The following is a 23,262-nucleotide window of genomic DNA, read 5'->3' as shown; positions in this document are numbered from 1 at the left end:
CACGAAACCACAAAAACTGCAAAATATGCATTATGTACAATCTGTGGTACCTTGTCAGTTCAGATACTTTAACAATTAAGAACAAAAACACCAGCCAGGCGCGGTGGCTCACGCCTGTAATCCCAGCACTTTGGGAGGCTGAGGCAGGTGGATCATTTGGGGTCAGGAGTTCAAGACCAGCCTGGCCAACATGGTGAAACCCCCGTCTCTATTAAAAATACAAAAAATTAGCCAGGCATGGTGGTGCACGCTTGTAATCCCAGCTACTCAGGAGCCTGAGACAGGAGAATTGCCTGAACCCAGGAGGCAGAGGTTGCAGTGAGCCGAGATCTTCCCATTACACTCCAGCCTAGGCAACAGAATGAGACTTTGTCTCAAAAACAAACAAACAAAAAAAAAGTCCTCAAACCTAAAAGGTTTTACTGCCTAAAATGTATGCCCTTAAAATGTACAATTATTTGGCAGAGGTTAAAAGGCAGAATATATCTTAAAAATAAAAGTATAGTTGCACCCATATGGATTTACAGTTAGCTTCAAGGAAGAAAAAGTAATAAAACTTCTAAAAGTAAAAGTTTATGGTTGATTTGTAGAGCATTTTATCATTTGATAAGATGTGGATCTGTGTCCCCACCCTATGTTGAACAGTAATCCCCAATGTTGGAGGTGGGGCCTGGTGGGAGGTGACTGTTTAGTACCATACCACTGGTGCTGTTCTCATGATGGTGAGTGAGCTGTCAAGAGATCTGCTTGTTTAAAAGAATGGAGCACCTTCACCCCGCCCGTGCTCCAGCCATGAGAAGTGCCTGCTCTGGCTTTGCCTTCCATCGTGACTATAGTTCCCTGAGGCCTCCTCAGAAGCTGATGTTGCCTGCCATGCTTCCTATACAATCTATGGGACCATAAGCCAATTAAACCTCTTTTCTTTATTAATTACCCAGTCTCAGACATTTCTTTATAGCAGTGTGGGAACGAAAACACCACTTACCGCATCTTTTTCAGCCTCACAACAACCACCTTGTGAGGTAGGTAAGAAGGCAGTATTATATCCACTCTAAAATGCAAAAGCTTCGAGTCAGAAAGATTCCTATTTACAACATTCTATGGTAAGACAGGGTCATGGTGAGAAATGAAACCCAGTTAATGGACTTCAAAATTGTGACTCTTTTCCTGACATACCAAATAAAACTACTAAAACAAACCTGGGAGTGGGGGACTGCACACATATTCACACACATACACACACAAGCACACACACGCCTCCCTTTATAGAAATTATGTTCCTAAAGTGGGAATAAAAATAAAATCTTACTTTCCCACTAAGTTAATTAGAATTGCAGAGCCTTATCTTTTGTTAATTTGGATTAATCGCCAATACTGAAGAAGTCCCACTTTCGCTCTGTTACTCTTTCATTATCTGATGAACACTTAGCATCTTATGAACCAAAATTTAAAACAACAGGGGCTTCTGTAGTTCATTTTTTGAAAAGCAAACAATCTACACAAAATTCTAATAAAGTCTTTCATTTATATACCTTATAAACTTTGAATTCATGTTTCTTTTTTTCTATAACAAAGATGACCTCTTCAGCGAAATCTCAATTGGTCAAACCAAAGAACTACAACTCAGATGAGATAATTCAGAACTCTGGGGAGACTATTACTGTCTTTTTTCAACATGAGTTCTAATATAAGATGTAGGGCACTTGTTCTCAATCTTTTCTTGCTATAACATATCTAAGGGATACAATCCTCATTAGTAGCAATAGTTAATCACCACGAAGAGCCTGGAGAGGAAGGAAGACAATTTGGAGAGGGAGGGTGGATGAAGCAGTTTACGGAAGCCTGACATGTCCAACTCACCCCCGCCCCACCGTGGCCTCTTCTCATGTGCTGCTGTCCTATGAGAACCACTGAATTAGAGGTGGGGTTATACAGTCAGCCCTCTGAAACCCTGGGATACGCATCCGCAGATCAAGAATGTTTGAAAAAACATTAAAAATAAGAACACAACAATAAAAAGTAATACAAGCTACTCGGGAGGCTAAGGCAGGAGGACTGTTTTAGCCCACGAGTTTGAGTCCAGCCTGGGCAACATAGTGAGATCTCGTCTCTAAAATAGTAATAGTAATAATACAAATAAAAAAGATACAGTATAACAACTATTTACATAGCATTTACATTGTATTAGGTATTATAAGTAATCTATAGATGATTTAAAGCATACAGGAGGATACACATAGGTTGTATGTAAGTACTACACCATTTTATATAAGGGACTGGAGCATCCAAGGATTTGAGTGTCCATGGGGGTCCTGGAACAAATCCCCCTGGGATGAGATACCAAGGGATGTCGGTACCGCCAGGACTTGTTTCTTCATTCATGTTACTTCAAAACCAGTGGTCACAATACAAATTAAACATCAATCCTGTCTTGCCCACATATGTCCTTAATGAAATTAAAACACTCCAGCCATTCATGGTTAAGATTTCTAATCAAAATAATATTCAAAGTAAACCTCTTAAAATATAGCTACAAAGCACTGGTTCATGTTGTAAACATCTTCCTGAATTTATGTAAATGCTTAACTCCTTCCTCCTAAGGATTTTATTTAATCCGGCTGTCAGAATAAAAAATTAAATTCTTGCAAACTCAAGTTCTCTTCAGGTGTTTTCCATAGTTTCCAAGTTGTTTATCGTTAATGAATTTAAAGCAAGCCAGGCTGTGTAAAAAAAATGAAGTTAAAAAAATAAAAATAACAAGTATATACAGTTGGCTCTCCATATCCGTGGGTTCCACATCCATGAATTCAACCAACTGCAGAACAAAAGTATTTGGGAAGAAAAACTATATCTGTATTAAACATGCATAAACTTTTTTATTGCCATTATTCCCTAAACTGTACAGTATTAACAACCATTTACATAGCATTTATATTACATAAGTCATTACACATAATCTAGAGATTATTTAAAGCATACGAGGTTGTGCACTGGTTATATGCAAATACTGCATCATTTTGTATGAGGGACTTGAGCATTTTCGGATTTTGGGATCCGTGGAAAGTCCCAAAACCAAACCTCCTCTGATACCGAGGGGATTGTGCATATGTATGTATACAGCTACTAAAATTCAGAATCACAGACTTAAGACGGGTATAAGGTATTTCAAAGATTTGGGTTTCACTTTTAGCCAGACGAACATGCAAACTCACCAGAAAAGCAAAATCACTTGTACAGTACTATTTTGGACTCTCAAGAACGATATCCCACAAAATGCCCTTGTCTAGTATTACCATCCTTTACAATAAGGAATTTATAACACATCAAGCTATCAAAAGCAAATCTATACCGTCTTCAAGTCACTTCCTCTAGTGGGCACATTCCTCTCACAAAAATCTACACATATCGAAACACATATCTGACAAAAATCAGGACTTCCCTTAAACTTTCATCATCTGTACTGAACACTTTAACCTTGCGAGATAGCGTTGGCTTTTTCCCTTTGATCATTCTGACATTTCTCTATAATTTACATCTCTTTCAAATACAGTGACCAAAACTTGACACGCTAATCAAAACAGAGAAAACAACTTCAAAGGATAGAGAAAGAACTCTCTCCTTGACCTTGGGTGCCCTATTCATTTATAAACACCTGTGTGACGTGGACTTTTTTCCTGACTCACATGCAGCTTGTGGACATCCATGACTATGGCTTTCTTCCTTCCATCTTTGTTTATACCCAGCCTGTCCTTTGCCATCCTGTATTTACATGGTTGAACTTATTCCCTCCACATACCACCCTGCACTTAATTCACTAAATTTCATGCAGCTTTCTTAGATCTATTTATTGATCATAGTACTTTACAGAAATGCTTAAATGTGCAATTTATAACCGCCATTTGTGTTCAAAAATATTAGAATATGAAAGTACATAACACCAACATTATAATTTGCAATAAATAAATGGAACTAAGGACATCATTGTATTAATACCTACTGGAAACCTACCTCCACTGGACGATCGTTCTTTACCAATGCTACACGTGCCCTTTGCAAGGAACCATCCATTAGCTTGTGAAGTCTTAAAATTAACTTTCTTAACCCCATCTGCTTCAGTGCTTTGTCTACAAATGGTCTATAAATAGAAGTCAGACAATGTCTGCTAAAGCCTGCTTCTGTGCTCCAGTCTGGTGCTCCCCAGCCAATAGAATCATCCTCAGATTCGAGCCTCTCAAGCTTCTTGGATATGCAGTCCTGCGACTGGATGTCGAAGCTGTTATCTATGGGCTGTCTGATTTCCGGTACCCTAGGATCAGAGATTTGTTCTTCTTCACTCTCATCCGTACTACTTTCCAACTCCTTTAATTCTCCTTCTGTGTCGTCACCCTCATACTCCGGCTCATTACCTTTGGATGGTCGAGGGGAAGGGATTTCAAACACTGGCCAGCCAATGTCTGATAAATTCTTGATGCCCAAAACAGTGCCCATAATCCTTAATTTCTGATTTAAGTCTTTTGTGATGTTTAACCACAAACAGAGTGCCTGCACCCTGTCCTGGAAGTCTTTTGCAGCATATTTTTCATAGTCCTTCTGAAGAGCCTGCAATGATGGATAAAGTGCTTCTATGTACTCTAGCAGCTCCATTATCCGTTTTACCTGCTCAAATGAGACCCTCTGGCGTTGGAGATGCTCGTGATGCGTTGAGTAACCTACAAACTTTGTTCCAGGAGTGGCTTTGCACTGCCCTTCTACTGAAGTACCATTAAAACCAGCTCCATCTCTAACAAAGGCGAAGCTCCCATAGTCGACTTTGAAAGTAAGGATTTCATTAATAATATCTGGGATGGCTTGACGGGCTGTATATAAAAAGAAGTCCTGGTCATTAATTGTCCGTCCTGCATGCCAGGCTTGTAGCTCTAACCAGATCAGTTCATTAGATCGGTTAAGCCAGAAACCAGACGTATTTTCTTGTCCTCTTTGCTCCCTGTCTTTCTTCTTTGAGACTGAGGTAAGCTTTAGCAAAAGTCGTAATGTTTCAAAAAACTTTAAACGATCTGCTGGACAGTCAGTCCTAGAAGTCTGGCGTGCAGGTCTGGCTATAGGCATGGGCACAGATACTGGAAGCTTAGCATTGCTACAGCCAAGGCTGAGGTAAGGCTTATTGAGATCCACATCTGGAATTGATTTTTTTGGCAAAGATCCACCCACTGAGTCTAACATGAATGAGCACTGTACATTTTTTTTATGATCACGCTCTGTTGTTCTAAGAGCTGCTCGGATCTTTTTCTCCTGCTTATAGCTGTATTCTTCCACATTCTCCACTGTTTTTCCAGTGTCTTTATGTGGAGGCTGATTTGGTGCATTCTTTTCTATTAAAAAAAAAAATAAACAGAACATTATATAACTCTAAAATATGAAGCTACTCTCAATATTTTCAATAAAACTGGTATTCACACGTATTTATATTTTCAGACTGCTAATAGAAGAAAAAAAAGCATACCATATCCTAAAAATTAAAGGAATCAAAAAATATATGACATTTTCTATATTTTAAAAAAATTTATCCATTTTTCCAGTATTTGCTGTATTCTCTTATATTCACAACTAATCACCTAAACTAGCTGTTTATTTCTCTCTATGCTACAAAGCACAGTTATCAAATCATTTAACCAAATTTCCATAAGTAATCACCTTCAATTTAAGAAGGAAGAAACAGCATGGGAGATCTGACGGACACCTGGATGAGAAAATATATTTAATTCCTGCATTTGTCATTAGCTAAATGTGTAAACTTAAGAGGAAATCACATAAATTATCTGGATTACTTTTCTCATTGATAAAATCAGGCACATTGATGCAAGAATACTTAAGGCACCCTAAGATTATTCTCATAAAAAACTGAAAGACAGTTGACAGACAAAAACACTGGCCTTAGTTTATTCTATTCCTTTATTTCTCCTTTGCCACAAACAAGTGGGCAATAACATTTTAAATTTAAAATTAGCAAGACTGAAGACATATAGACTAATTTGGTATAATTTGCTTAGTATGTTATACTGGCATGTAAAATCATTTACAATTAATGCGAAAAAAGCAAAAATCACCCACTTCTTTCAAACAACTAGAAAAGGTTCTATAATCCGATTCCAAGCTTTGAAATGAACACACATACATCCTCCTTCCTGTATGGCACTTTTAACACTATTAATTGCTCTACGTTACTGAAATCCTTTCATTCTGTTGCTTCTGGGTTCTTACACTTCCTTAAGTCCCTTCTTTTCAAATACCTCCTTGGAGCTTTGCTCACTACATAAAATGTTAATGTTTCTCCAAGTGCTAATCTTAGATCTCTTCTCCCTGGGTGATCTCATTCATTTCCACATCATATATCGATAATGCCCAAACCTATAACGCCATCTCAATCTACCCTCTACACTTAAGGAAAGGCATAGTTTATTTCACTGAAACTAGGACACATATTTTTTCATATGTTAACATCTCTGAAATTAGAATGCTATATATAATCAATGATGATATAAGTAAGTTTTAGGGACATATTTGCCAATATTTTTCATTTACATTTTTCTTTTTTTCTGAGACAGGCTGGAGTGCAGCCTCAACTTCCTGGGCTTGAGTGATCCTCCCGCCTCAGCCTCCCAAGTAGCTAGAACCACAGGCACGCATCACCACACCCAGCTAATTTTTTTTTTTTTTTGGTAGAGACAGGATCCCACTATGTTTCCTAAGCTAGTCCCAAATTCCTGGGCTCAAGCAATCCTCCCACCTCTGTCTCCCAAAGTGCTGAGATTACAGGCATGAGCCACTATGCCCGGCCCATTTTTTTTAAACATATATATACATGCATAAGTGAAATATATATCTACATATCAGAAAGTATAAAAGATCTCTTTAAATAAATAAAAATTCCAATTATAAGAACACATCATCAATTATAAGCTGTTTTTACCTTAGAATATATTATAATCTCTTAGTATATATTTCTTATATACTAAGAATTTTATTATATATATTATTAATATAATAATTATACTAAGAAATTATTATACAATTTTCTTAGTATATAATATCACCTAGTTTTAGGCGATTACTTGTGAATATATAAGAGATTAGTTGTGAATGTAATATCTAAAGACATATTAGTATATCTTCAGATTTGATGGAATAGGGTATATTTACATGGGTTACAAACCAATATACCACAAACCAATGCACCAATGAAAATTTGCTTAAAACCAATTTACTTCCTAATCGATTCAAATTAGTCTTAAAATAAGGATTTTTAAACAAATTTCCCTAAGAGCACTTATAGCTTGGTTTATCTTGTATTAAACTTGCCCATGGGACGTATCTCAAAATAATAAGAGCTATTTATGACAAACCCACAGCCAATATCATACTGAATGGGCAAAAACTGGAAGCATTCCCTTTGAAAACTGGCACAAGACAGGGATGCCCTCTCTCACCACTTCTATTCAACATAGTGTTGGAAGTTCTGGCCAGGGCAATTAGGCAAGAGAAGGAAATCAAGGGTATTCAATTAGGAAAAGAGGAAGTCAAATTGTCCCTGTTTGCAGATGACATGATAGTGTATCTAGAAAACCCCATTGTCTCAGCCCAAAATCTCCTTAAGCTGATAAGCAACTTCAGCAAAGTCTCAGGATACAAAATCAATGTACAGAAATCACAAGCATTCTTATACATCAATAACAGACAAACAGAGAGCCAAATCATGAGTGAACTCCCATTCACAATTGCTTCAAAGAGAATAAAATACCTAGGAATCCAACTTACAAGGGATGTGAAGGACCTCTTCAAGGAGAACTACAAACCACTGCTCAAGGAAATAAAAGAGGATACAAACAAATGGAAGAACATTCCATGCTCATGGGTAGGAAGAATCAATATCATGAAAATGGCCATCCTTCCCAAGGTAATTTACAGATTCAATGCCATCCCCATCAAGTTACCAATGACTTTCTTCACAGAATTGGAAAAAACTACTTTAAAGTTCATATGGAACCAAAAAAGAGCCCGCATCGCCAAGTCAATCCTAAGCCAAAAGAACAAAGCTGGAGGCATCACGCTACCTGACTTCAAACTATACTACAAGGCTACAGTAACCAAAACAGCATGGTACTGGTACCAAAACAGAGATATAGATCAATGGAACAGAACAGAGCCCTCAGAAATAATGCCACATATCTACAACTATCTGATCTTTGACAAACCTGACAAAAACAAGAAATGGGGAAAGGATTCCCTATTTAATAAATGGTGCTGGGAAAACTGGCTAGCCATATGTAGAAAGCTGAAACTTCCTTACACCTTATACAAAAATTAATTCAAGATGGATTAAAGACTTAAATGTTAGACCTAAAACCATAAAAACCCTAGAAGAAAACCTAGGCAATACCATTCAGGACATAGGCATGGGCAAGGACTTCATGTCTAAAACTCCAAAAGCAATGGCAACAAAAGCCAAAATTGACAAATGGGATCTAATTAAACTAAAGAGCTTCTGCACAGCAAAGGAAACTACCATCAGAGTGAACAGGCAACCTACAAAATGGGAGAAAATTTTCGCAACCTACTCATCTGACAAAGGGCTAATATCCAGAATCTACAATGAACTCCAACAAATTTACAAGAAAAAAACAAACAACCCCATCAAAAAGTGGGCGAAGGACATGAACAGACACTTCTCAAAAGAAGACATTTATGCAGCCAAAAAACACATGAAAAAATGCTCACCATCACTGGCCATCAGAGAAATGCAAATCAAAACCACAATGAGATACCATCTCACACCAGTTAGAATGGCGATCATTAAAAAGTCAGGAAACAACAGGTGCTGGAGAGGATGTGGAGAAATAGGAACACTTTTACACTGTTGGTGGGACTGTAAACTAGTTCAACCCTTGTGGAAGTCAGTGTGGCGATTCCTCAGGGACCTAGAACTAGAAATTCCATTTGACCCAGCCATCCCATTACTGGGTATATACCCAAAGGACTATAAATCATGCTGCTATAAAGACACATGCACACGTATGTTTATTGCGGCATTATTCACAATAGCAAAGACTTGGAACCAACCCAAATGTCCAACAATGATAGACTGGATTAAGAAAATGTGGCACATATACACCATGGAATACTATGCAGCCATAAAAAATGATGAGTTCACGTCCTTTGTAGGGACATGGATGAAATTGGAAATCATCATTCTCAGTAAACTATCGCAAGAACAAAAAACCAAACACCGCATATTCTCACTCATAGGTGGGAATTGAACAATGAGAACACATGGACACAGGAAGGGGAACATCACACTTCGGGGACTGTTGTGGGGTGGGGGGAGGGGGGAGGGATAGCATTGGGAGATATACCTAATGCTAGATGACGAGTTGGTGGGTGCAGCGCACCAGCATGGCACATGTATACATATGTAACTTACCTGCACGTTGCGCACATGTACCATAGAGCCTAAAGTATAATAATAATAATAATAATAATAATAATAATAATAATAAATAAAAATAAAAAAAATAAATAAAAAAAATAATAATTTACTTTATGATCCATCAAAAAAGGTTTTAAACCAATCTGTCCATAGAGATTTTTTGCTGTTTATTTTAGTATACAAATATTACTATTATTTTTTAAATTTAAAATTTTTAAGATAGAATTTTTATCTTTAGTACTAATCTACTTCTAAATGTCTTTAAACTTTTTATATAGTCCATTTAAGAAAATTTCTTCATAGTTTGTTTCTAGCTATAAATGCTTATCAACTCTCATTTATATAAAAAAATTGCTTAGACCAACTTTAATTCTCTTGCTCTGATGCGTTTAACTCTGTGTTTTTTATACCTTTATTAACAGAGCGCATACATACTATTTGGTTAACCAATGGTATTTTGAAAGCAAAAATGACCAGTGCTTCCACATTTAACTCCACTATATTTTTCAAGATAATTTATATTATACTTTATTACTGGGAAACACAAAATGACATATACATTGTATCACTGTGTAGGACTGGAGGTAAAGAAAATGAGTTTAGTTTCTAATACACTGAATTTGACGTGCCTATGGGACATACATGTGGAAATATCTATAGGTACTAAAAAAACATAGATGTTGGGCTTAGGAGAGAAATCCAGAGAAATGGATTTGGAAATTATTAGTATGTACAGATATTATTTAATATCGTGATAGTAGATAAGAACATCCAAGAAAAGTGTGCAGAAGAAAGGCAATGAAGACCTAGAATAGAATGTGTATCAACTATTATGTACACCCAAATAAATGATTCTGAGTCAAAGAAAACAAAAAATTGTGAAATAAAAAACAATCTTGTTGGCTTAGGTTTTGGGATTTTTAAAATACTTTATAAAACTAATGTGGTGCATTATTGATAATGACCACAGACTATCTGCATACAATTTATAATTGGAAAGTAATAGTTGACAGTGAAAAAGTATTACTTTTCTTATATAATTTATTCAAGTTCTTCTAATCTATGATTGAAAGGTCCTAAGGGAAAACTAAGGATTAAATGACTTTAATAGTCCCAGAAGACTGGCTACAAGCATTATTCCAAATCTATGCTACATGTACCAGGGGCAAAACATGAAAATAATAACAGATGAAGCTTCTCACCCTAGACCTTTATTCCAACAATGAAAGCAATCTAAGAAAAAATGCCACAATCCCATTTTTTCCACATAAACGTAATCTCATTTTAGCAAGCCTGAAAAACTAACTTTTACAGGTTAAATACAAATCTTGTTAAGTTTATCTCACAGCATACAAAACAGTCTATTACACAATTTTTTGAAATTTTGTGTTCACATAAAGCAATGGTTTAATATTTGGACCTACATAGTAGGTTTAAGGAAAAGCAAATTAGGAAAGGAGCAAGATGGGACAGAGAAGCTTTTTGTTCCCCCCACCCCCCAAAACAAAACCCAAGTTGGTTTTGGAAAAATATATACAAAACATAAATTCACACATCTTAGTTTAAATAATGATGCAATTCAAACTTAAAACAGACAAACTCCTGTCTAGCTACTGTGCAAAAAGGATATACCAATTACTCTATCACAGCAGTAGCTACATTTTTAAAATAATATACTTGTGACAGAAGGAGAGGGTGATTTGGTTTGGATATTTGCCCCCTCCAAATCTCATGCTGAAATGTGACCCCCAATGTTGGAAGTGGGGCCTGATGAGAGATGTCTGAGTCATGGGGGTGGATTCCTCATGGATGGCTTAGTGCCCTCTCCATGGTAACCAGGGAGTCCTCGCTCTATTAGTTCATGTGAGAGCTCTCTCTTGTTCCCTCTCTCTCCATGTGACATGCCTGCTTCCTCCTCACCTTCTGCCGTGAGTAAAAGCTTCTTGAGGCTTCACCAGAAGCTGAGTTGATATTGGTGCCATGCCTGTATAGCATACAGAACCATGAGCCAAATATACCTCTTTCTTTACACATTACCCAGTCTCAAGTATTCCTTTATAGCCAACGCAAAATGGACTAACACAGAGAGTAAACCCGAGAGTGCTTTCTGGCAACTGATGACCAGTTAGGCCTCTATAAAATCATAAGGGACTTATCAATTAAGGGAGATCTGAGAACAACATTAGGGTGTTGGGTGGGGGGTAGTCTATAGGCTTAGATACAGTCATTTCCCTGAGCATTTTTACATTTTGTCTTTATCCACTCTGACATGACTAAGGAACTTTTTAATAACAACCAAAAGCCTACTACTGATGGACAGGTGTGCTTGCTTTTTTGGTTTCCTATTAATACTAAATTCCTTTGCAATTAACAAAAGTCAAATGCAAACAGAGCAGAATTCTGAAAAGGAAAATGAATAAAAAGTACAGGGGTTAGCTATATAGAATGTTTTATTTGGCAAGTTCTAATTACAGGACTACAAAAATAGTTCCTAATAACTTAAGATGAATGGGACACCTGATCTCTCAAGTGACTATAAATTAAATGGTGTGATTTTTGTAGCACAATTAAAGCAAACCTCTGGAACACTTTTTCCTTTGGCCAATCACCAATAATCCTGGTAAAATCAGAAGAAAATAAAAATTTTTTTAAAAGAAAACTTCATAATGAAACTGAAAGGAACCAATGACAAGCGATATGGTTCATCTGACGGATATAAGACAAACAAATGAATTCCCACCATCTACAACTAAAAATGGCTCTTTAGAATATGTATTAATCGTATTTTTAATCAAACTCTTGCAATTTTTATGTTCTCCCATATATTGTCCAAATTTTATAAACCAGCCTTATTTGAGCTCTCAAATGAGATGTAAACAGATGGATAATCTTTAAGTATGAGATGATCTTCAGAGTAATGATGAACTAGAATACCAGACAAGTCAGTAACCTGAAGGGACTTAGAGATCATCTAATTCAAGCTTCTCAAATTTCAGTGTATGTTCGAAATCACTGCGTTCCTGCTAAAGTGCACATTCCTGGGCCTGCTTCCACTATCTGACACGGCTACAATGGCTCCACATTTTGAGAAATTGCTTTAACCAGCTTCCATTTTCCAGGTAAGGGCTTCACAGACATTGCCATAATTTTCATAACAACATGATGATGAAGATTACCACAGAACACAGATGGTTAGACAGATGGTTAATGTTAGAACAGGGGTCCTAGGCCAAGTTGGTGCCACCACACCATCCTTGGACTTGTCAAAGGTGCTTGCAAGGCAGTACCAATTGACCAAGGAAAGGCTAAGACAGCTAAGATTACACAGTCTAACTAGTCTATAAAGGCTTAAAGTAAAAGCAAGTACTTGATTTGGGGCCTCAAAGAATGGAAGCTTAAATAAGGGAAGTAAAGAAGGCAAGAGCATATCTGAAGCCAGCAAAGAGACACAAGAGCAGCAAAGAAAACAGTGTGGCTGAACACTGAGTCTGTATATGGAAGCCTGGAAACACAAACCAGAACCCTGAAAGTCAGGCTAAGTTTGGACTAAAGAGCTGAAATACGGATTTAAATCCACTCTGGTTGACACAAACATTTCACTAGCTATATAGATTGAATCTGACTTGTAACCATTTTACCAGCTCCATTTTACATCGGTATGATATTCTTTAAAAATCAAACATTCTAATTTTACTGTTGGCAGATACACACATTTACACACACACATTTACACATGCATGCATGCACACACACACACCTTGAGATATTTCCTAACAGGGATGTGTGTGTGTGTGCAAATTCTCATATAAATTGCAAAATATTTGCTCTACCTCTGTAACCCAGCTATGGCTGATTACCATCCCGCTATGGCAGTACTAGAATAGAAATGCAAAATGAAGCTGATAATGATCACCCAGCAATGCCGTGAAAAGGGCTTTGGCTTGGGTGTCTTTTAAATTCCTATTTAACCTACTTAAACTATGAGATAAACTGAATGTACTTCCTTCTGCTATATTAAAAAGAAAACAAACATTTAAGGAAAAAAATGGTTTGACTGTCTTTCTCTTAAACCAACCTTAAGAACAAACAGTTATATTTGACTAAATATTGTCCAAAACTTATCAAAATCTTAATTGCTATAAATTGGTAATGACTACCATTATCCAAAAGTATAACCTCAAGTAACACCACAGCTAGCTCCTGTGGTGTTAAATTTAATACTCATCACGGTATGAAATCAAGCCTATTCACTGAGTTCATTCGAGTTTACCTCGTAGGTTACATCAACTGGGACGTCAGATAGCAGACTTCCAGGTAATGCAGAGCTAATCATCCTTACCCAACACTCAAACACAGTATTTAGATAAAATGCCTTTTTTAAGACTATCATATAAATTAAGAAAGTTTACCCAATAAAACAGGAATTTTCAGCTTTTGGTGAAGGCTGGGCCATGAGACGCAGCAGCCATTTTGTAGTACACAGCACCTTCTCTCCACTGTTCAAACATACACTAACATCCTGCTGCTAAGAAGGGACTGTGTAGATATAATTAAAGTCCTTAGCCAGCTCATTTTTGTTTAATCAAAAGGGAGATTTTCTTGAGTGGGCCTGACTTAATCACATAAAAGCCCTTTAAAAGAAGGCCTGAAACTTGTGGTGGTGGCACGCACCAGGAGGGTCAGCTATTCTGGAAGCTGAGGCAGGAGGATCACTTGAGTCCAGAGGTTCCAGGCCAGTCTGGGCAACATAGCAAGACCCCATCTCTAAAAAAAAAAAAAGAAATAATAACTGAAGGCCTTTACCCTCCCTGAGAGCATCTGCCTGTCCATGGGTGGAGTCTGTCCACCTTCTGTCCATCTGGTATCACAAGTAGTACACACCTGAAGTGGAGATACCAGTTTCTGCTAATCAACTCTCTCTGTAACAGCCACACTGGTCTAAAAGGTCCAAGACAAGGCACTGAGCTTAGAGCCCTGCACAAGCTGTAGTGGGAGTAGCTACACATGGCAGCCCCACTTGAGGCCCAAGTGCACCTGGGGGCCATGTCCCAGAGGCATCAAGAAGATGATTTCCTGTGCTCCTGAAAGTCACCAGATCTAAAGCTGCTGCTGCGATGGCTGTGGTCCTCTCTGGAGCCTTTGCCCACAACAGGCTCCCGGCCCTACCCTTGCCCCCATACCAGCTGAGCCCCTAGAGGCAAGTCCTCCATGCGACAGCCCTGCAAATGGCCATATCTCAGGGGTTCACTTCCTTGCTCCCTCACAGATGCCTGTGGGCTGAGGGTCCTGGGCCTCAGCAGGGTTAGGGGAGGAACCAGGGATGACTGACAGCCTAGAGAGGCCAGTAGCCTGCACTCCAGCCCCCAGGGGCTCCTGTTAGAGATAGTTACCCACAGACAGGTGCTGGGAAGGCATCAGCGTGGTCAGCATTCATGGACTTGCCGATAGGTAGTCAGGTTGGGTCCTGAGAAAGTGAGTCCTAGAGCTATATGTCCCTCGGGCAGGTGCTGGAGGTAGGGCTGGTCCTCCTGCTGTTTCTTGGGCTGGAAGCCACCAGGCCCTTCTTCCAGGGCAGCAGTTCTAGCTCTGCTCCACCTTGGCCTTCTCCTACCCACAGCCTTCTCCTACTCATGCTCTGGCCATGGCTGCTTCGCCTTCTCCTCCAGGTGGCTCCCAGGCTTCTGATTAAGCCAGCCCGTGGAAGACAATCTCCCTTTCATTAACTCAACATCAACAGGTTAGGGAGGTTAACTGCACCTGCAGAACCCACTGGCCAGCGGCATGGAGAACAGTGTTTGATCAATAGGGAGAAAGTGGGTGCACCTCACAGGAGTCACTGCCTCCCTTCTATCCCTATTTGCACAAAGATAATATCATCTTACTGAACAAACTTGTTGACATTTGTGACCTTTTAAAAAGTCATTTTCTGTAAAACCAGCAAATGTGGAGTTGGGAGAATATCTCTGTTCTTGGCTAGTGTGGAAGAGACCTTGTAGCCTTTGCACTCATTTTGAATTTGCTATGCATCTGACGGCTTTATCCTTTCAGTGCAACTCATGTCAGGATGAGCAATTTTGTTAAATTCATGGTAAATGTTACCTAGGTCAATGCTTCTTAACTTTATTTGGGTCACAGACTACATTTGCGAATCTGATGAAAACTATGGACTCCTTACAAAAATGCACACATGCACATAATAAAATCTGCATTCAGTTTCCGGGGACCCACAAGCCTCATGATTGCAATATAAAGTAATAGGGCTTTGATAATTTGAACTCTCTTTGATTCCTCACATTTTGTAAATAGTTGCATTCAATTAAATACTGTGATTCAAGTGAGACATTTCTAAAGCTGTATATATCTGTGTGTGTGTAGGTTGCACACACACCATATAAATGTCTATATATAGTACTTGTATGTAGCCTCATATTTCCAGTAAATTTCATACTGGCCTTATGCATTCAACCACAATCCCCATCTATATTCTCCTTAGTAAAGATAAATATAAAATGAGAAATAGGCAAATTTAAACAGCTAAACTGGCAGATTCTTAAACATTAATAATATAGAAAAGACAAAGAAACAAGGTATTCATACATTGTTGGTAGGAGTTTCAAAATGAACTGTCCTTTTGCAGAATGACATGCACAATATCTACCAAATTAAAACACACATACCATTCAATACAGCAATTCCACCACTAGGTATCTAATCTACAAAAATACTCCATATATGAGTAAAGATAAATGAACAGAGATGCTCCCCACAATAGTATTTTTTATTTGAAAATATGGAAACACGCTATAGGGAACATGGTTATAATGATCCAAACAATATCTTAGTTTAAATGTGCTTACACAGAACAATGACCTCCACCTATTACTAGGTAGAAAAGAGCAGTTATATATTGGATGTTCTAATTCAACTAACTTTGTAAAATTCCATAATGCTGCATTATGGTGTGCATCTCTCTTATCTTTAAAAAACTAAAGGCTTATTAATATATAGGCATTCTTCTTAGTACCAATGTTTTATCTCTAATTTCTCCTGTCCATAATTTCCCATTCTAACATGTCACTGATAATGATTTGCAGGAAATTAGCACTATTATAATTCCATCAAATAATTTCAATGAGTCAACTGTCTAATCACACATATGCACCACAATTAGGGCTACCAATTTTCTCAAGATCTGAATTTACAATTATAAAAAACAAACACATGACATTAGTAGCTACTCTGAGCCTACAGCGGTAATAACATTTCAAGAATCATACCTGTATAATCAGTTCATGAGCATGGCTACCAAAGCTAAAAAGCCAGTATTGCTGGTTAATACCTCTTCCTCTAAATAGTCCCCTCAGTTACCTTTCTGAGTCCTTACATTCCTTCAGGGATGCACTTGATGTTTTTTTTGCATTTTTGCAGGTTCGGGGCTAGGGGAAGCAAAGACAGTATGACTGACCAGATTCTAACTCCCCAAAGCTTTACAATGAATGCATGTAGGAGTTAACCTCCCAAAGTAACCGACAAACCCAACCTGGTACCGCTGCCTTGAGCAGTCGCCTCCCACAGTGAATTTGGGCCAGCCTCATGGAACTAAGAGACCACAACAGAAGTGACGCTGCACGACCGCGGAAGCTAAGACCTCAGAAGGCCTGCGATTTCCACCTCGGTCTCTCAAAACACTGGCTCTGAGGAAAGACAACTGCCATGTAAGAAGTCCAATTACCCAGGGACCACCCTGGGCTAGCCATGAGGAAGATCATATGGAAAGAAAACTGCCAGCAGCCCTCAGCTGTTCCTGTCCTCTCAGCCCAAGTTAACACACATATGTCACTGAGGGAGCCATCGTGGACGTTTGAGATTCAGCAGACACTATGCGGACAAAAAAATGAGGGCTCAGACTTAGGGCCCCAGCCAAGCCAGGATGTTTCCAGCCAACTGAGCTATTCCAGCCAAGGCTCCAGACATCCTGGGACAGGGATGACCTGTGCCCTGCCTACACACCTGAACCACAGAATCATGAGCAATAAAATAATTGCTCTTTCATGCCACTAAGTTTCGCAGTGGTTTGTTACACAACAATAGATAATCTGAAAAATGCAAATGTTATTGGTGACTGTTTGTTTAAAAGATGAGTCCAACTCTGACTGCAGTTCTAAAGTTAATAGCATGACTCAGAGAGCCTTTGCCTGTTGCAGTGAGAAAGAAATAATGTAACAGTTCACATTTCCTTGGACAGCTTTTTAAATAAATCTGACCAATCTAATTAATTCTAAAAAGCTCCTCAAAATACTGAGGGGGCCAATATATTATTATGAGTCACATGCTAGTCTGAAATACTGGTCTTCCTGACTCTGCTTTGAGGTCACAGCACAAATGTCACTTGTTCCAGAAGTCTTCCCAAGCCCAGGTCTTCTCAGTGCTGCCTCCTGTGTGCATCCAGATGAGCCTGTACTGTTGGTCATTTGTGTACTCCCTACTTGACCTGGAACTAGGTCTTATTCATCTTCCAAAAGAGTACATGCCTACGGAGTCACTCAAATGCTGATTCAATGGAAAGAATGGAGGAGAAATAAGGAAAGAACAGAGGGAGGAAAGGAAAAAAGGGAGTGAGGAGAGAAAGCGTGAGAAAGGCAGAAGAAAGAAAAGAAAGGAAGAAGATGAAAGGAAGGATGGAAGGAAGGAAAGACAGTCAACAGCAACAGTAACAAAAACATGTCCTAGCAGCATATGTAGTGAGATAAAGCGAAGGACTAGGAAGACATACAAGGAAATGTGTAGTCCAGGCAGGACATAAGCAGGAACAGTAGCTACATGACTTGAGACAATCATTTAATCTAAGACTCAGGGTCCTAAAAATGGGAACACCATCTAATAAGGATATGTCAACAATGTAATTATTTAATTTTGCTTTAAGATTTAAGTCAAGAAAGAAAGTAGTAAGTGTTGAGAAGAAATCTTGAGTTTACAGCGGTCACGGTTGCTCATGCCTGTAATCCCAGCACTTTGGGAGACTGAGGCAGGTGGATCACCTGAGGTCAGGAGTTCGAGACCAGCCTGGCCACGATACGTCGTCTCTACTAAAAATACAAAGTCGGGCATGGTGGTGCATGCCTGTAGTCCCAGCTACTCGGGAGGCTGAGGCAGGAGAATCGCTTGAACCCGGGAGGTGGAGGTTGCAGTGAGCCAAGATCGCGCCACTGCACTCCAGCCTGGGCAACAAGAGTGAAACTCCGTCTCGGAAAAAAAAAAAAAAAAAATCCTGAGTTTACAATAATAATGATGATAACTAATATGGAATACATAATCCTAACAACACTATAAGGCAGATGATTTTACAGATAAAGAAAACGAGATATGGAGGCTGCATATGCAGAAGGTAGCGGAACCAGGACTGGAGTCTGGGCGATCGAGCAACCAAGATTCTGCTTTTGTCCACCATGCTGTGCTGCAATAGTCTGAGAACAAATAAAATTCTCAAGGACTATTCACCACCACAACGCAAGACTGAAACATTAAAATGGCCCACTTGTCTACCACTGGCGTCCCATTTCCACCTTGTCTTGGTATTCATAAACAAGAATGTCCGCAAGAAATAATTCACCAGCTGGCATACATGTGAAGCCACTTTCTAATATACATGTGACTGAGACAGTTAAAACTAAAAGCCGTCAAACTTCTCTGAGCCAGTTTCCTCAGCCGTAAAATAAGGATAGGTTTAAAGTCCTTTATCTGAAATGCTTGGGACCGTAAGTGTTTTGGATTTTGGAATATTTGCATTACACTTTCCGAGTAAGCACCACAAATCCGAAAATCTGAAGTCCAAAATGTTCCAATTAGCATTTCCTTGGAGCATCATGTCTGTATTCAAAAGGCCTCAGACTCTGGAGCATGTGGATTAGGGATACTCAATTTGTATTATATAAGACCAACACCTCACTGGATTATTACAGTATTCAAAAGATAATTCTTTTGAGGTGTTAAGCACAGTGATTAACCCATAGTAAGCACCCAGTAATTGCTAATGATAACTGTGAAGATGCTGCTACAAATGATATAGCAGCCATTTAAATTAAAAGCACAGGCTATTCTGTGACAAAAAAAGTTCATAAAACATTAAATTTAAGAAGCCATTATAAAATAGTAAAGATAGTACAACATAAACATATATAGCAAAAAGCTAGAGAGTCTGTAGTCAGGCTTTTACAAATGGTAAAAGAAGCTACTTTTGTGCATTGGGTTTAATGGGTATTTTTATTCTTTTGTCTGTATTTTCTGAATTTCCTGCAACCAACACATAATCTTTTGCAATAAGAAAAATAATAAGTTATTAAGGATTTTGGTGTCCTGGGTCTGCTATCAGATAGCTATAAACCAAAGGGTCTGTGAGCATTAGCTTCTTCATCTGAAAAATGGCAGGAACTTGAGCAAATGATCTCTGAGGCTTCTTCCGGCTCTAAAATTCTATAATTTCATAAAATAAACAATTTTAAAAATTGTGGAAGAAAAGGGCCAATCCTTTCCCTTCCCTCTCTCTCTCACACAGACCAGGAGGAGAGCAGAACCTCAACAAACATCTAGTGACTGGCTGTCTCACTGATTAGTGAAAGACCATAAAGTCAATTCAAATATTGCCTTCGGATAAGTGTAACCACTGTTGCTTGTACTAGGAAAAAGTCCAAATAGAGTACCATGAGAACTAGTGCTACAAATAGTCCTGACACTATCTCAAGCCTTCTGGACTTAAAAAGAGTTGCTCTGAAACCCTGGGCCTCAGTTTCTCAATCTATAAAATGCAGAAATTGTGTTCTCAACTCATGTTCTAAAATAGTATGAATCAACAAGAAAAAGCAAGTGTACTGCCGGCATCTTCTTACTTTACTAACACAAAGCAAGTATTTATTAACTAATGTTGATTCAGTAGATACTACTTCACTGATTCCTACCATAGATAAGAAACTTCTATAGTCATTTGAGAAATTTGAGAAAATGCACAAGAAATGATTTTCAAGATGACAAACTGCAATGGGAAATTTCCAAAGGGGTAAATACAGGCCATAGGTTAAAAAATTACAGCAAATCAAGTTTTATAAGAAGTATCTTATGTGGAAAAATCATTTGTGGGAAAGACTCTTTCCTGCTTGGGAACTTCCCTTGGATAGCATCTCACTCAAGCAAATCAACACAACAAAACCCACTTCTCTTGCCCTCCTTCTCTCTTGAGGAAGGGCTCTGATGGGAATGCAAAGTGAAGATGCCACTAACAGCCATCAAAGCTCAATACATGGAAGAAATCTACAGAAAGAGGAAGCAGAACAAAGAGGAAGAATGAACACAGACTACAGAAAGGGAGAGGTAGAAATGAGCGTGAGGTCAACAGGGAGAAATTTCTCAGACAAGATGAAGACTAAAATCCGCATCTCATGCAGTAATAGCTGAATAAATTCCAGGAATATATGGCATTTGTTTTAGGACAAGTGGTTTGCTGAGATTAACAGATAAATTCTAAAACCACAAGGTTCCAGGCCATCACGTAGGGTACAAGGAGGCTGCAGTGCAGTATCGTTCAATTCATCTACTACAAAAAAAGAACAGTTACGTCCCACTAAAAGGAGGCTGAAGGAAAAAAAAAAAAGCACGAAACTCTCCGTGTCTAATAGAGCAATATGTGGACTTTACAATCCTAAATAAAGAGAAAAGTAGAAAGCAGGTTCTGTCATGGTTGTTAGGTGTGGGGTCACTGTGCTTAGTATAAAAAAGAGAGCCCTACACACTAAGGACAGCACCCCGGGGCACCAGCAGAGAGCAGAGGGAATCCAGGGGAAGACAGCCTGGCTCTGTCTCTCCTCAAATCCCCAATACACCACTTCTGGGCAGAGGAAATCTAGAAACTTCAGCCTAAGAGACTGAAAGAATAGAAGGCCATCTATCCCATGTAACCAGCTGCCATCTTGGATTAGTACACTGGGAAACATTTGCCCTCTTTCACATCTTCAAATGCCCGTGCATTGCTGGCTTTAACCATTACTCAGGACAAACCTTTCTATCTCTGGAAAACTATGTGTCTCTTTTATTAATACTAATGGTAATAATTCAAAAATAAAAAAATTGAACTTTATAGGAGCATTAAAATCAAATTAAAAATAAAAGAAATTGCTAACTTTATGGTAGAAAGAATCAGTCAAGTGCCATACCCTCTCATGTACATCTGTTTTAAAGTACAAGACTCACCTTTCAAATTAGACCGACTGGCTGGCCTCCCCACATTATTCCTCTGGTGTTTGGTTGACATGCGTTTCATCTGTCGAGGTGTGCTGGGGGGAGAGGTACCATAAAGATTCTCTGTATTTGTTTCATCGGAGAAGTCTTCTGGATCAGATTCAGGACTCTTGCAAGCTGAATCTCCCAATGTGCCCTCTTGCCTATGAAAGACAGTGCGCAGGGAAAATATTCAGTAACACAATTAAGTGAATTCAAATTTACTCATAATTTTTTAAATAATTCTTTGTAAAACTTTTGTATGGAAAAATCTCTTCAGCACTGTGCTCCTCCTTATTTTTACCTGCGAAAACTCAAAAGGAGAACTTTTCTTTTGCTTGAAGAGAGTAATGATTGTGACTGCTGCTGCTCTTACCATGAACAAGGAGTACCACGTGGGTACAGCTGTTATGCTTTCCGTTTCTCTTGTTTATAGAGCTCTTTCTAACACAAATGAAATACAGAACTAAAAACTTACGCCTTAAGGAAAAAACAGCGACGGACTAGAAGATACAAATCAGACAGAACTAAAAATGTACTTATGTGCTAGCTACTGACAGCTTAATTGATGAGTGGGCAAGCTCAGTCCTGCTCTGAACTTCAGTGCCTCGCCTCTTTCTCTCTTTGAAACACACAGAAAACAGAATGTATAGGAGCACTTTGCTATGATCCACACAGCAAAGCAGGAAGTACTGAGAAAGTATGGCAGGTCCATTTCCTAAGTTCTCTGATAAAAATTACAGCGCAGACATTATGTATGTATTTAATACCACTGAACCACTTGAAAATGATTAAAACATTAAATTTTATCTTATGTGTATTTTAACACAATAAAAAATTGGGAAGAAAAAAACCACAGTGCAGAGCTCAAGCAAGGTGCAGGGGAGAAGGATGATGTAAAAGAGGAAAAAGAAAATTGTTTCTTTTCACCTTCAAAATGCAATTTCTCATTAATTGTTCTCTAAAAACACTGCCTGCCAATTCTCTATCCCTAGCCAACTTCTCAAATAATATCACTATTTTGACAAAGTTCAATTTCTACAAAGCTAACAAAATAAAATTTAATGATACAAATTGAGAGCAAATACAATTCTTAAAAAGTGAACCAGAAGGAATCAATCATGAAATTCTTTCCAAATATGTACCATCAGTCTACCTCTTTCTGAACATTTATAAAATATGCTTCATATTTATATAAATATGCTTTATATCTTATAAACATAACTCCAAATTATATCCAGTACATAATCCATTTCTTCCTGGCAATTTATATCTTGATATAAAATCAAAGTTATTTCAAAGTCATGAGGGAAAGAGAAAAGCTACTCTAAAATGTATGATCCCATTATTATTGAATTAGATTGACAAAACTGCAGAAATTACCTTTTGAAAAATAAAAATATTGCAGAATTATAAAAAATTTACAGTACTGAAATCTATAAAAGACCCCTAATAGGTCAAAAACTGATTTTTTAATAACTGCATTTTTAAAGACCACTCTAAATACTTTATGAGAG

At 38.2% G+C, this 23,262-nt stretch overlaps 1 protein-coding gene across 9 annotated transcripts in view; it reads right to left on the bottom strand.

The window, feature by feature from the left end:
* The window catches only part of MAP3K4 (mitogen-activated protein kinase kinase kinase 4), a 134,824-nt gene that overhangs the window by 63,062 nt on the left and 48,500 nt on the right, over positions 1-23,262 (bottom strand). For all 9 annotated transcript variants that reach the window (XM_009242419.4, XM_054558417.2, XM_024248561.3 and 6 more), the window contains exons 2-3: positions 21,719-21,909; positions 4,009-5,369 (exon numbers count right to left, since the gene is read on the bottom strand). In XM_009242419.4, the coding sequence (XP_009240694.3) occupies positions 4,009-5,369; positions 21,719-21,909 (1,552 nt within the window). The remainder of the gene's footprint in view (positions 1-4,008; positions 5,370-21,718; positions 21,910-23,262) is intronic.

The sequence above is a fragment of the Pongo abelii genome, chromosome 5, assembly GCF_028885655.2.
Source record: "Pongo abelii isolate AG06213 chromosome 5, NHGRI_mPonAbe1-v2.0_pri, whole genome shotgun sequence".
NCBI lineage: Eukaryota > Metazoa > Chordata > Mammalia > Primates > Hominidae > Pongo > Pongo abelii.
Note: the sequence above shows the minus strand (reverse complement) of the source record. Positions and strands in the feature narration are given on the sequence as shown.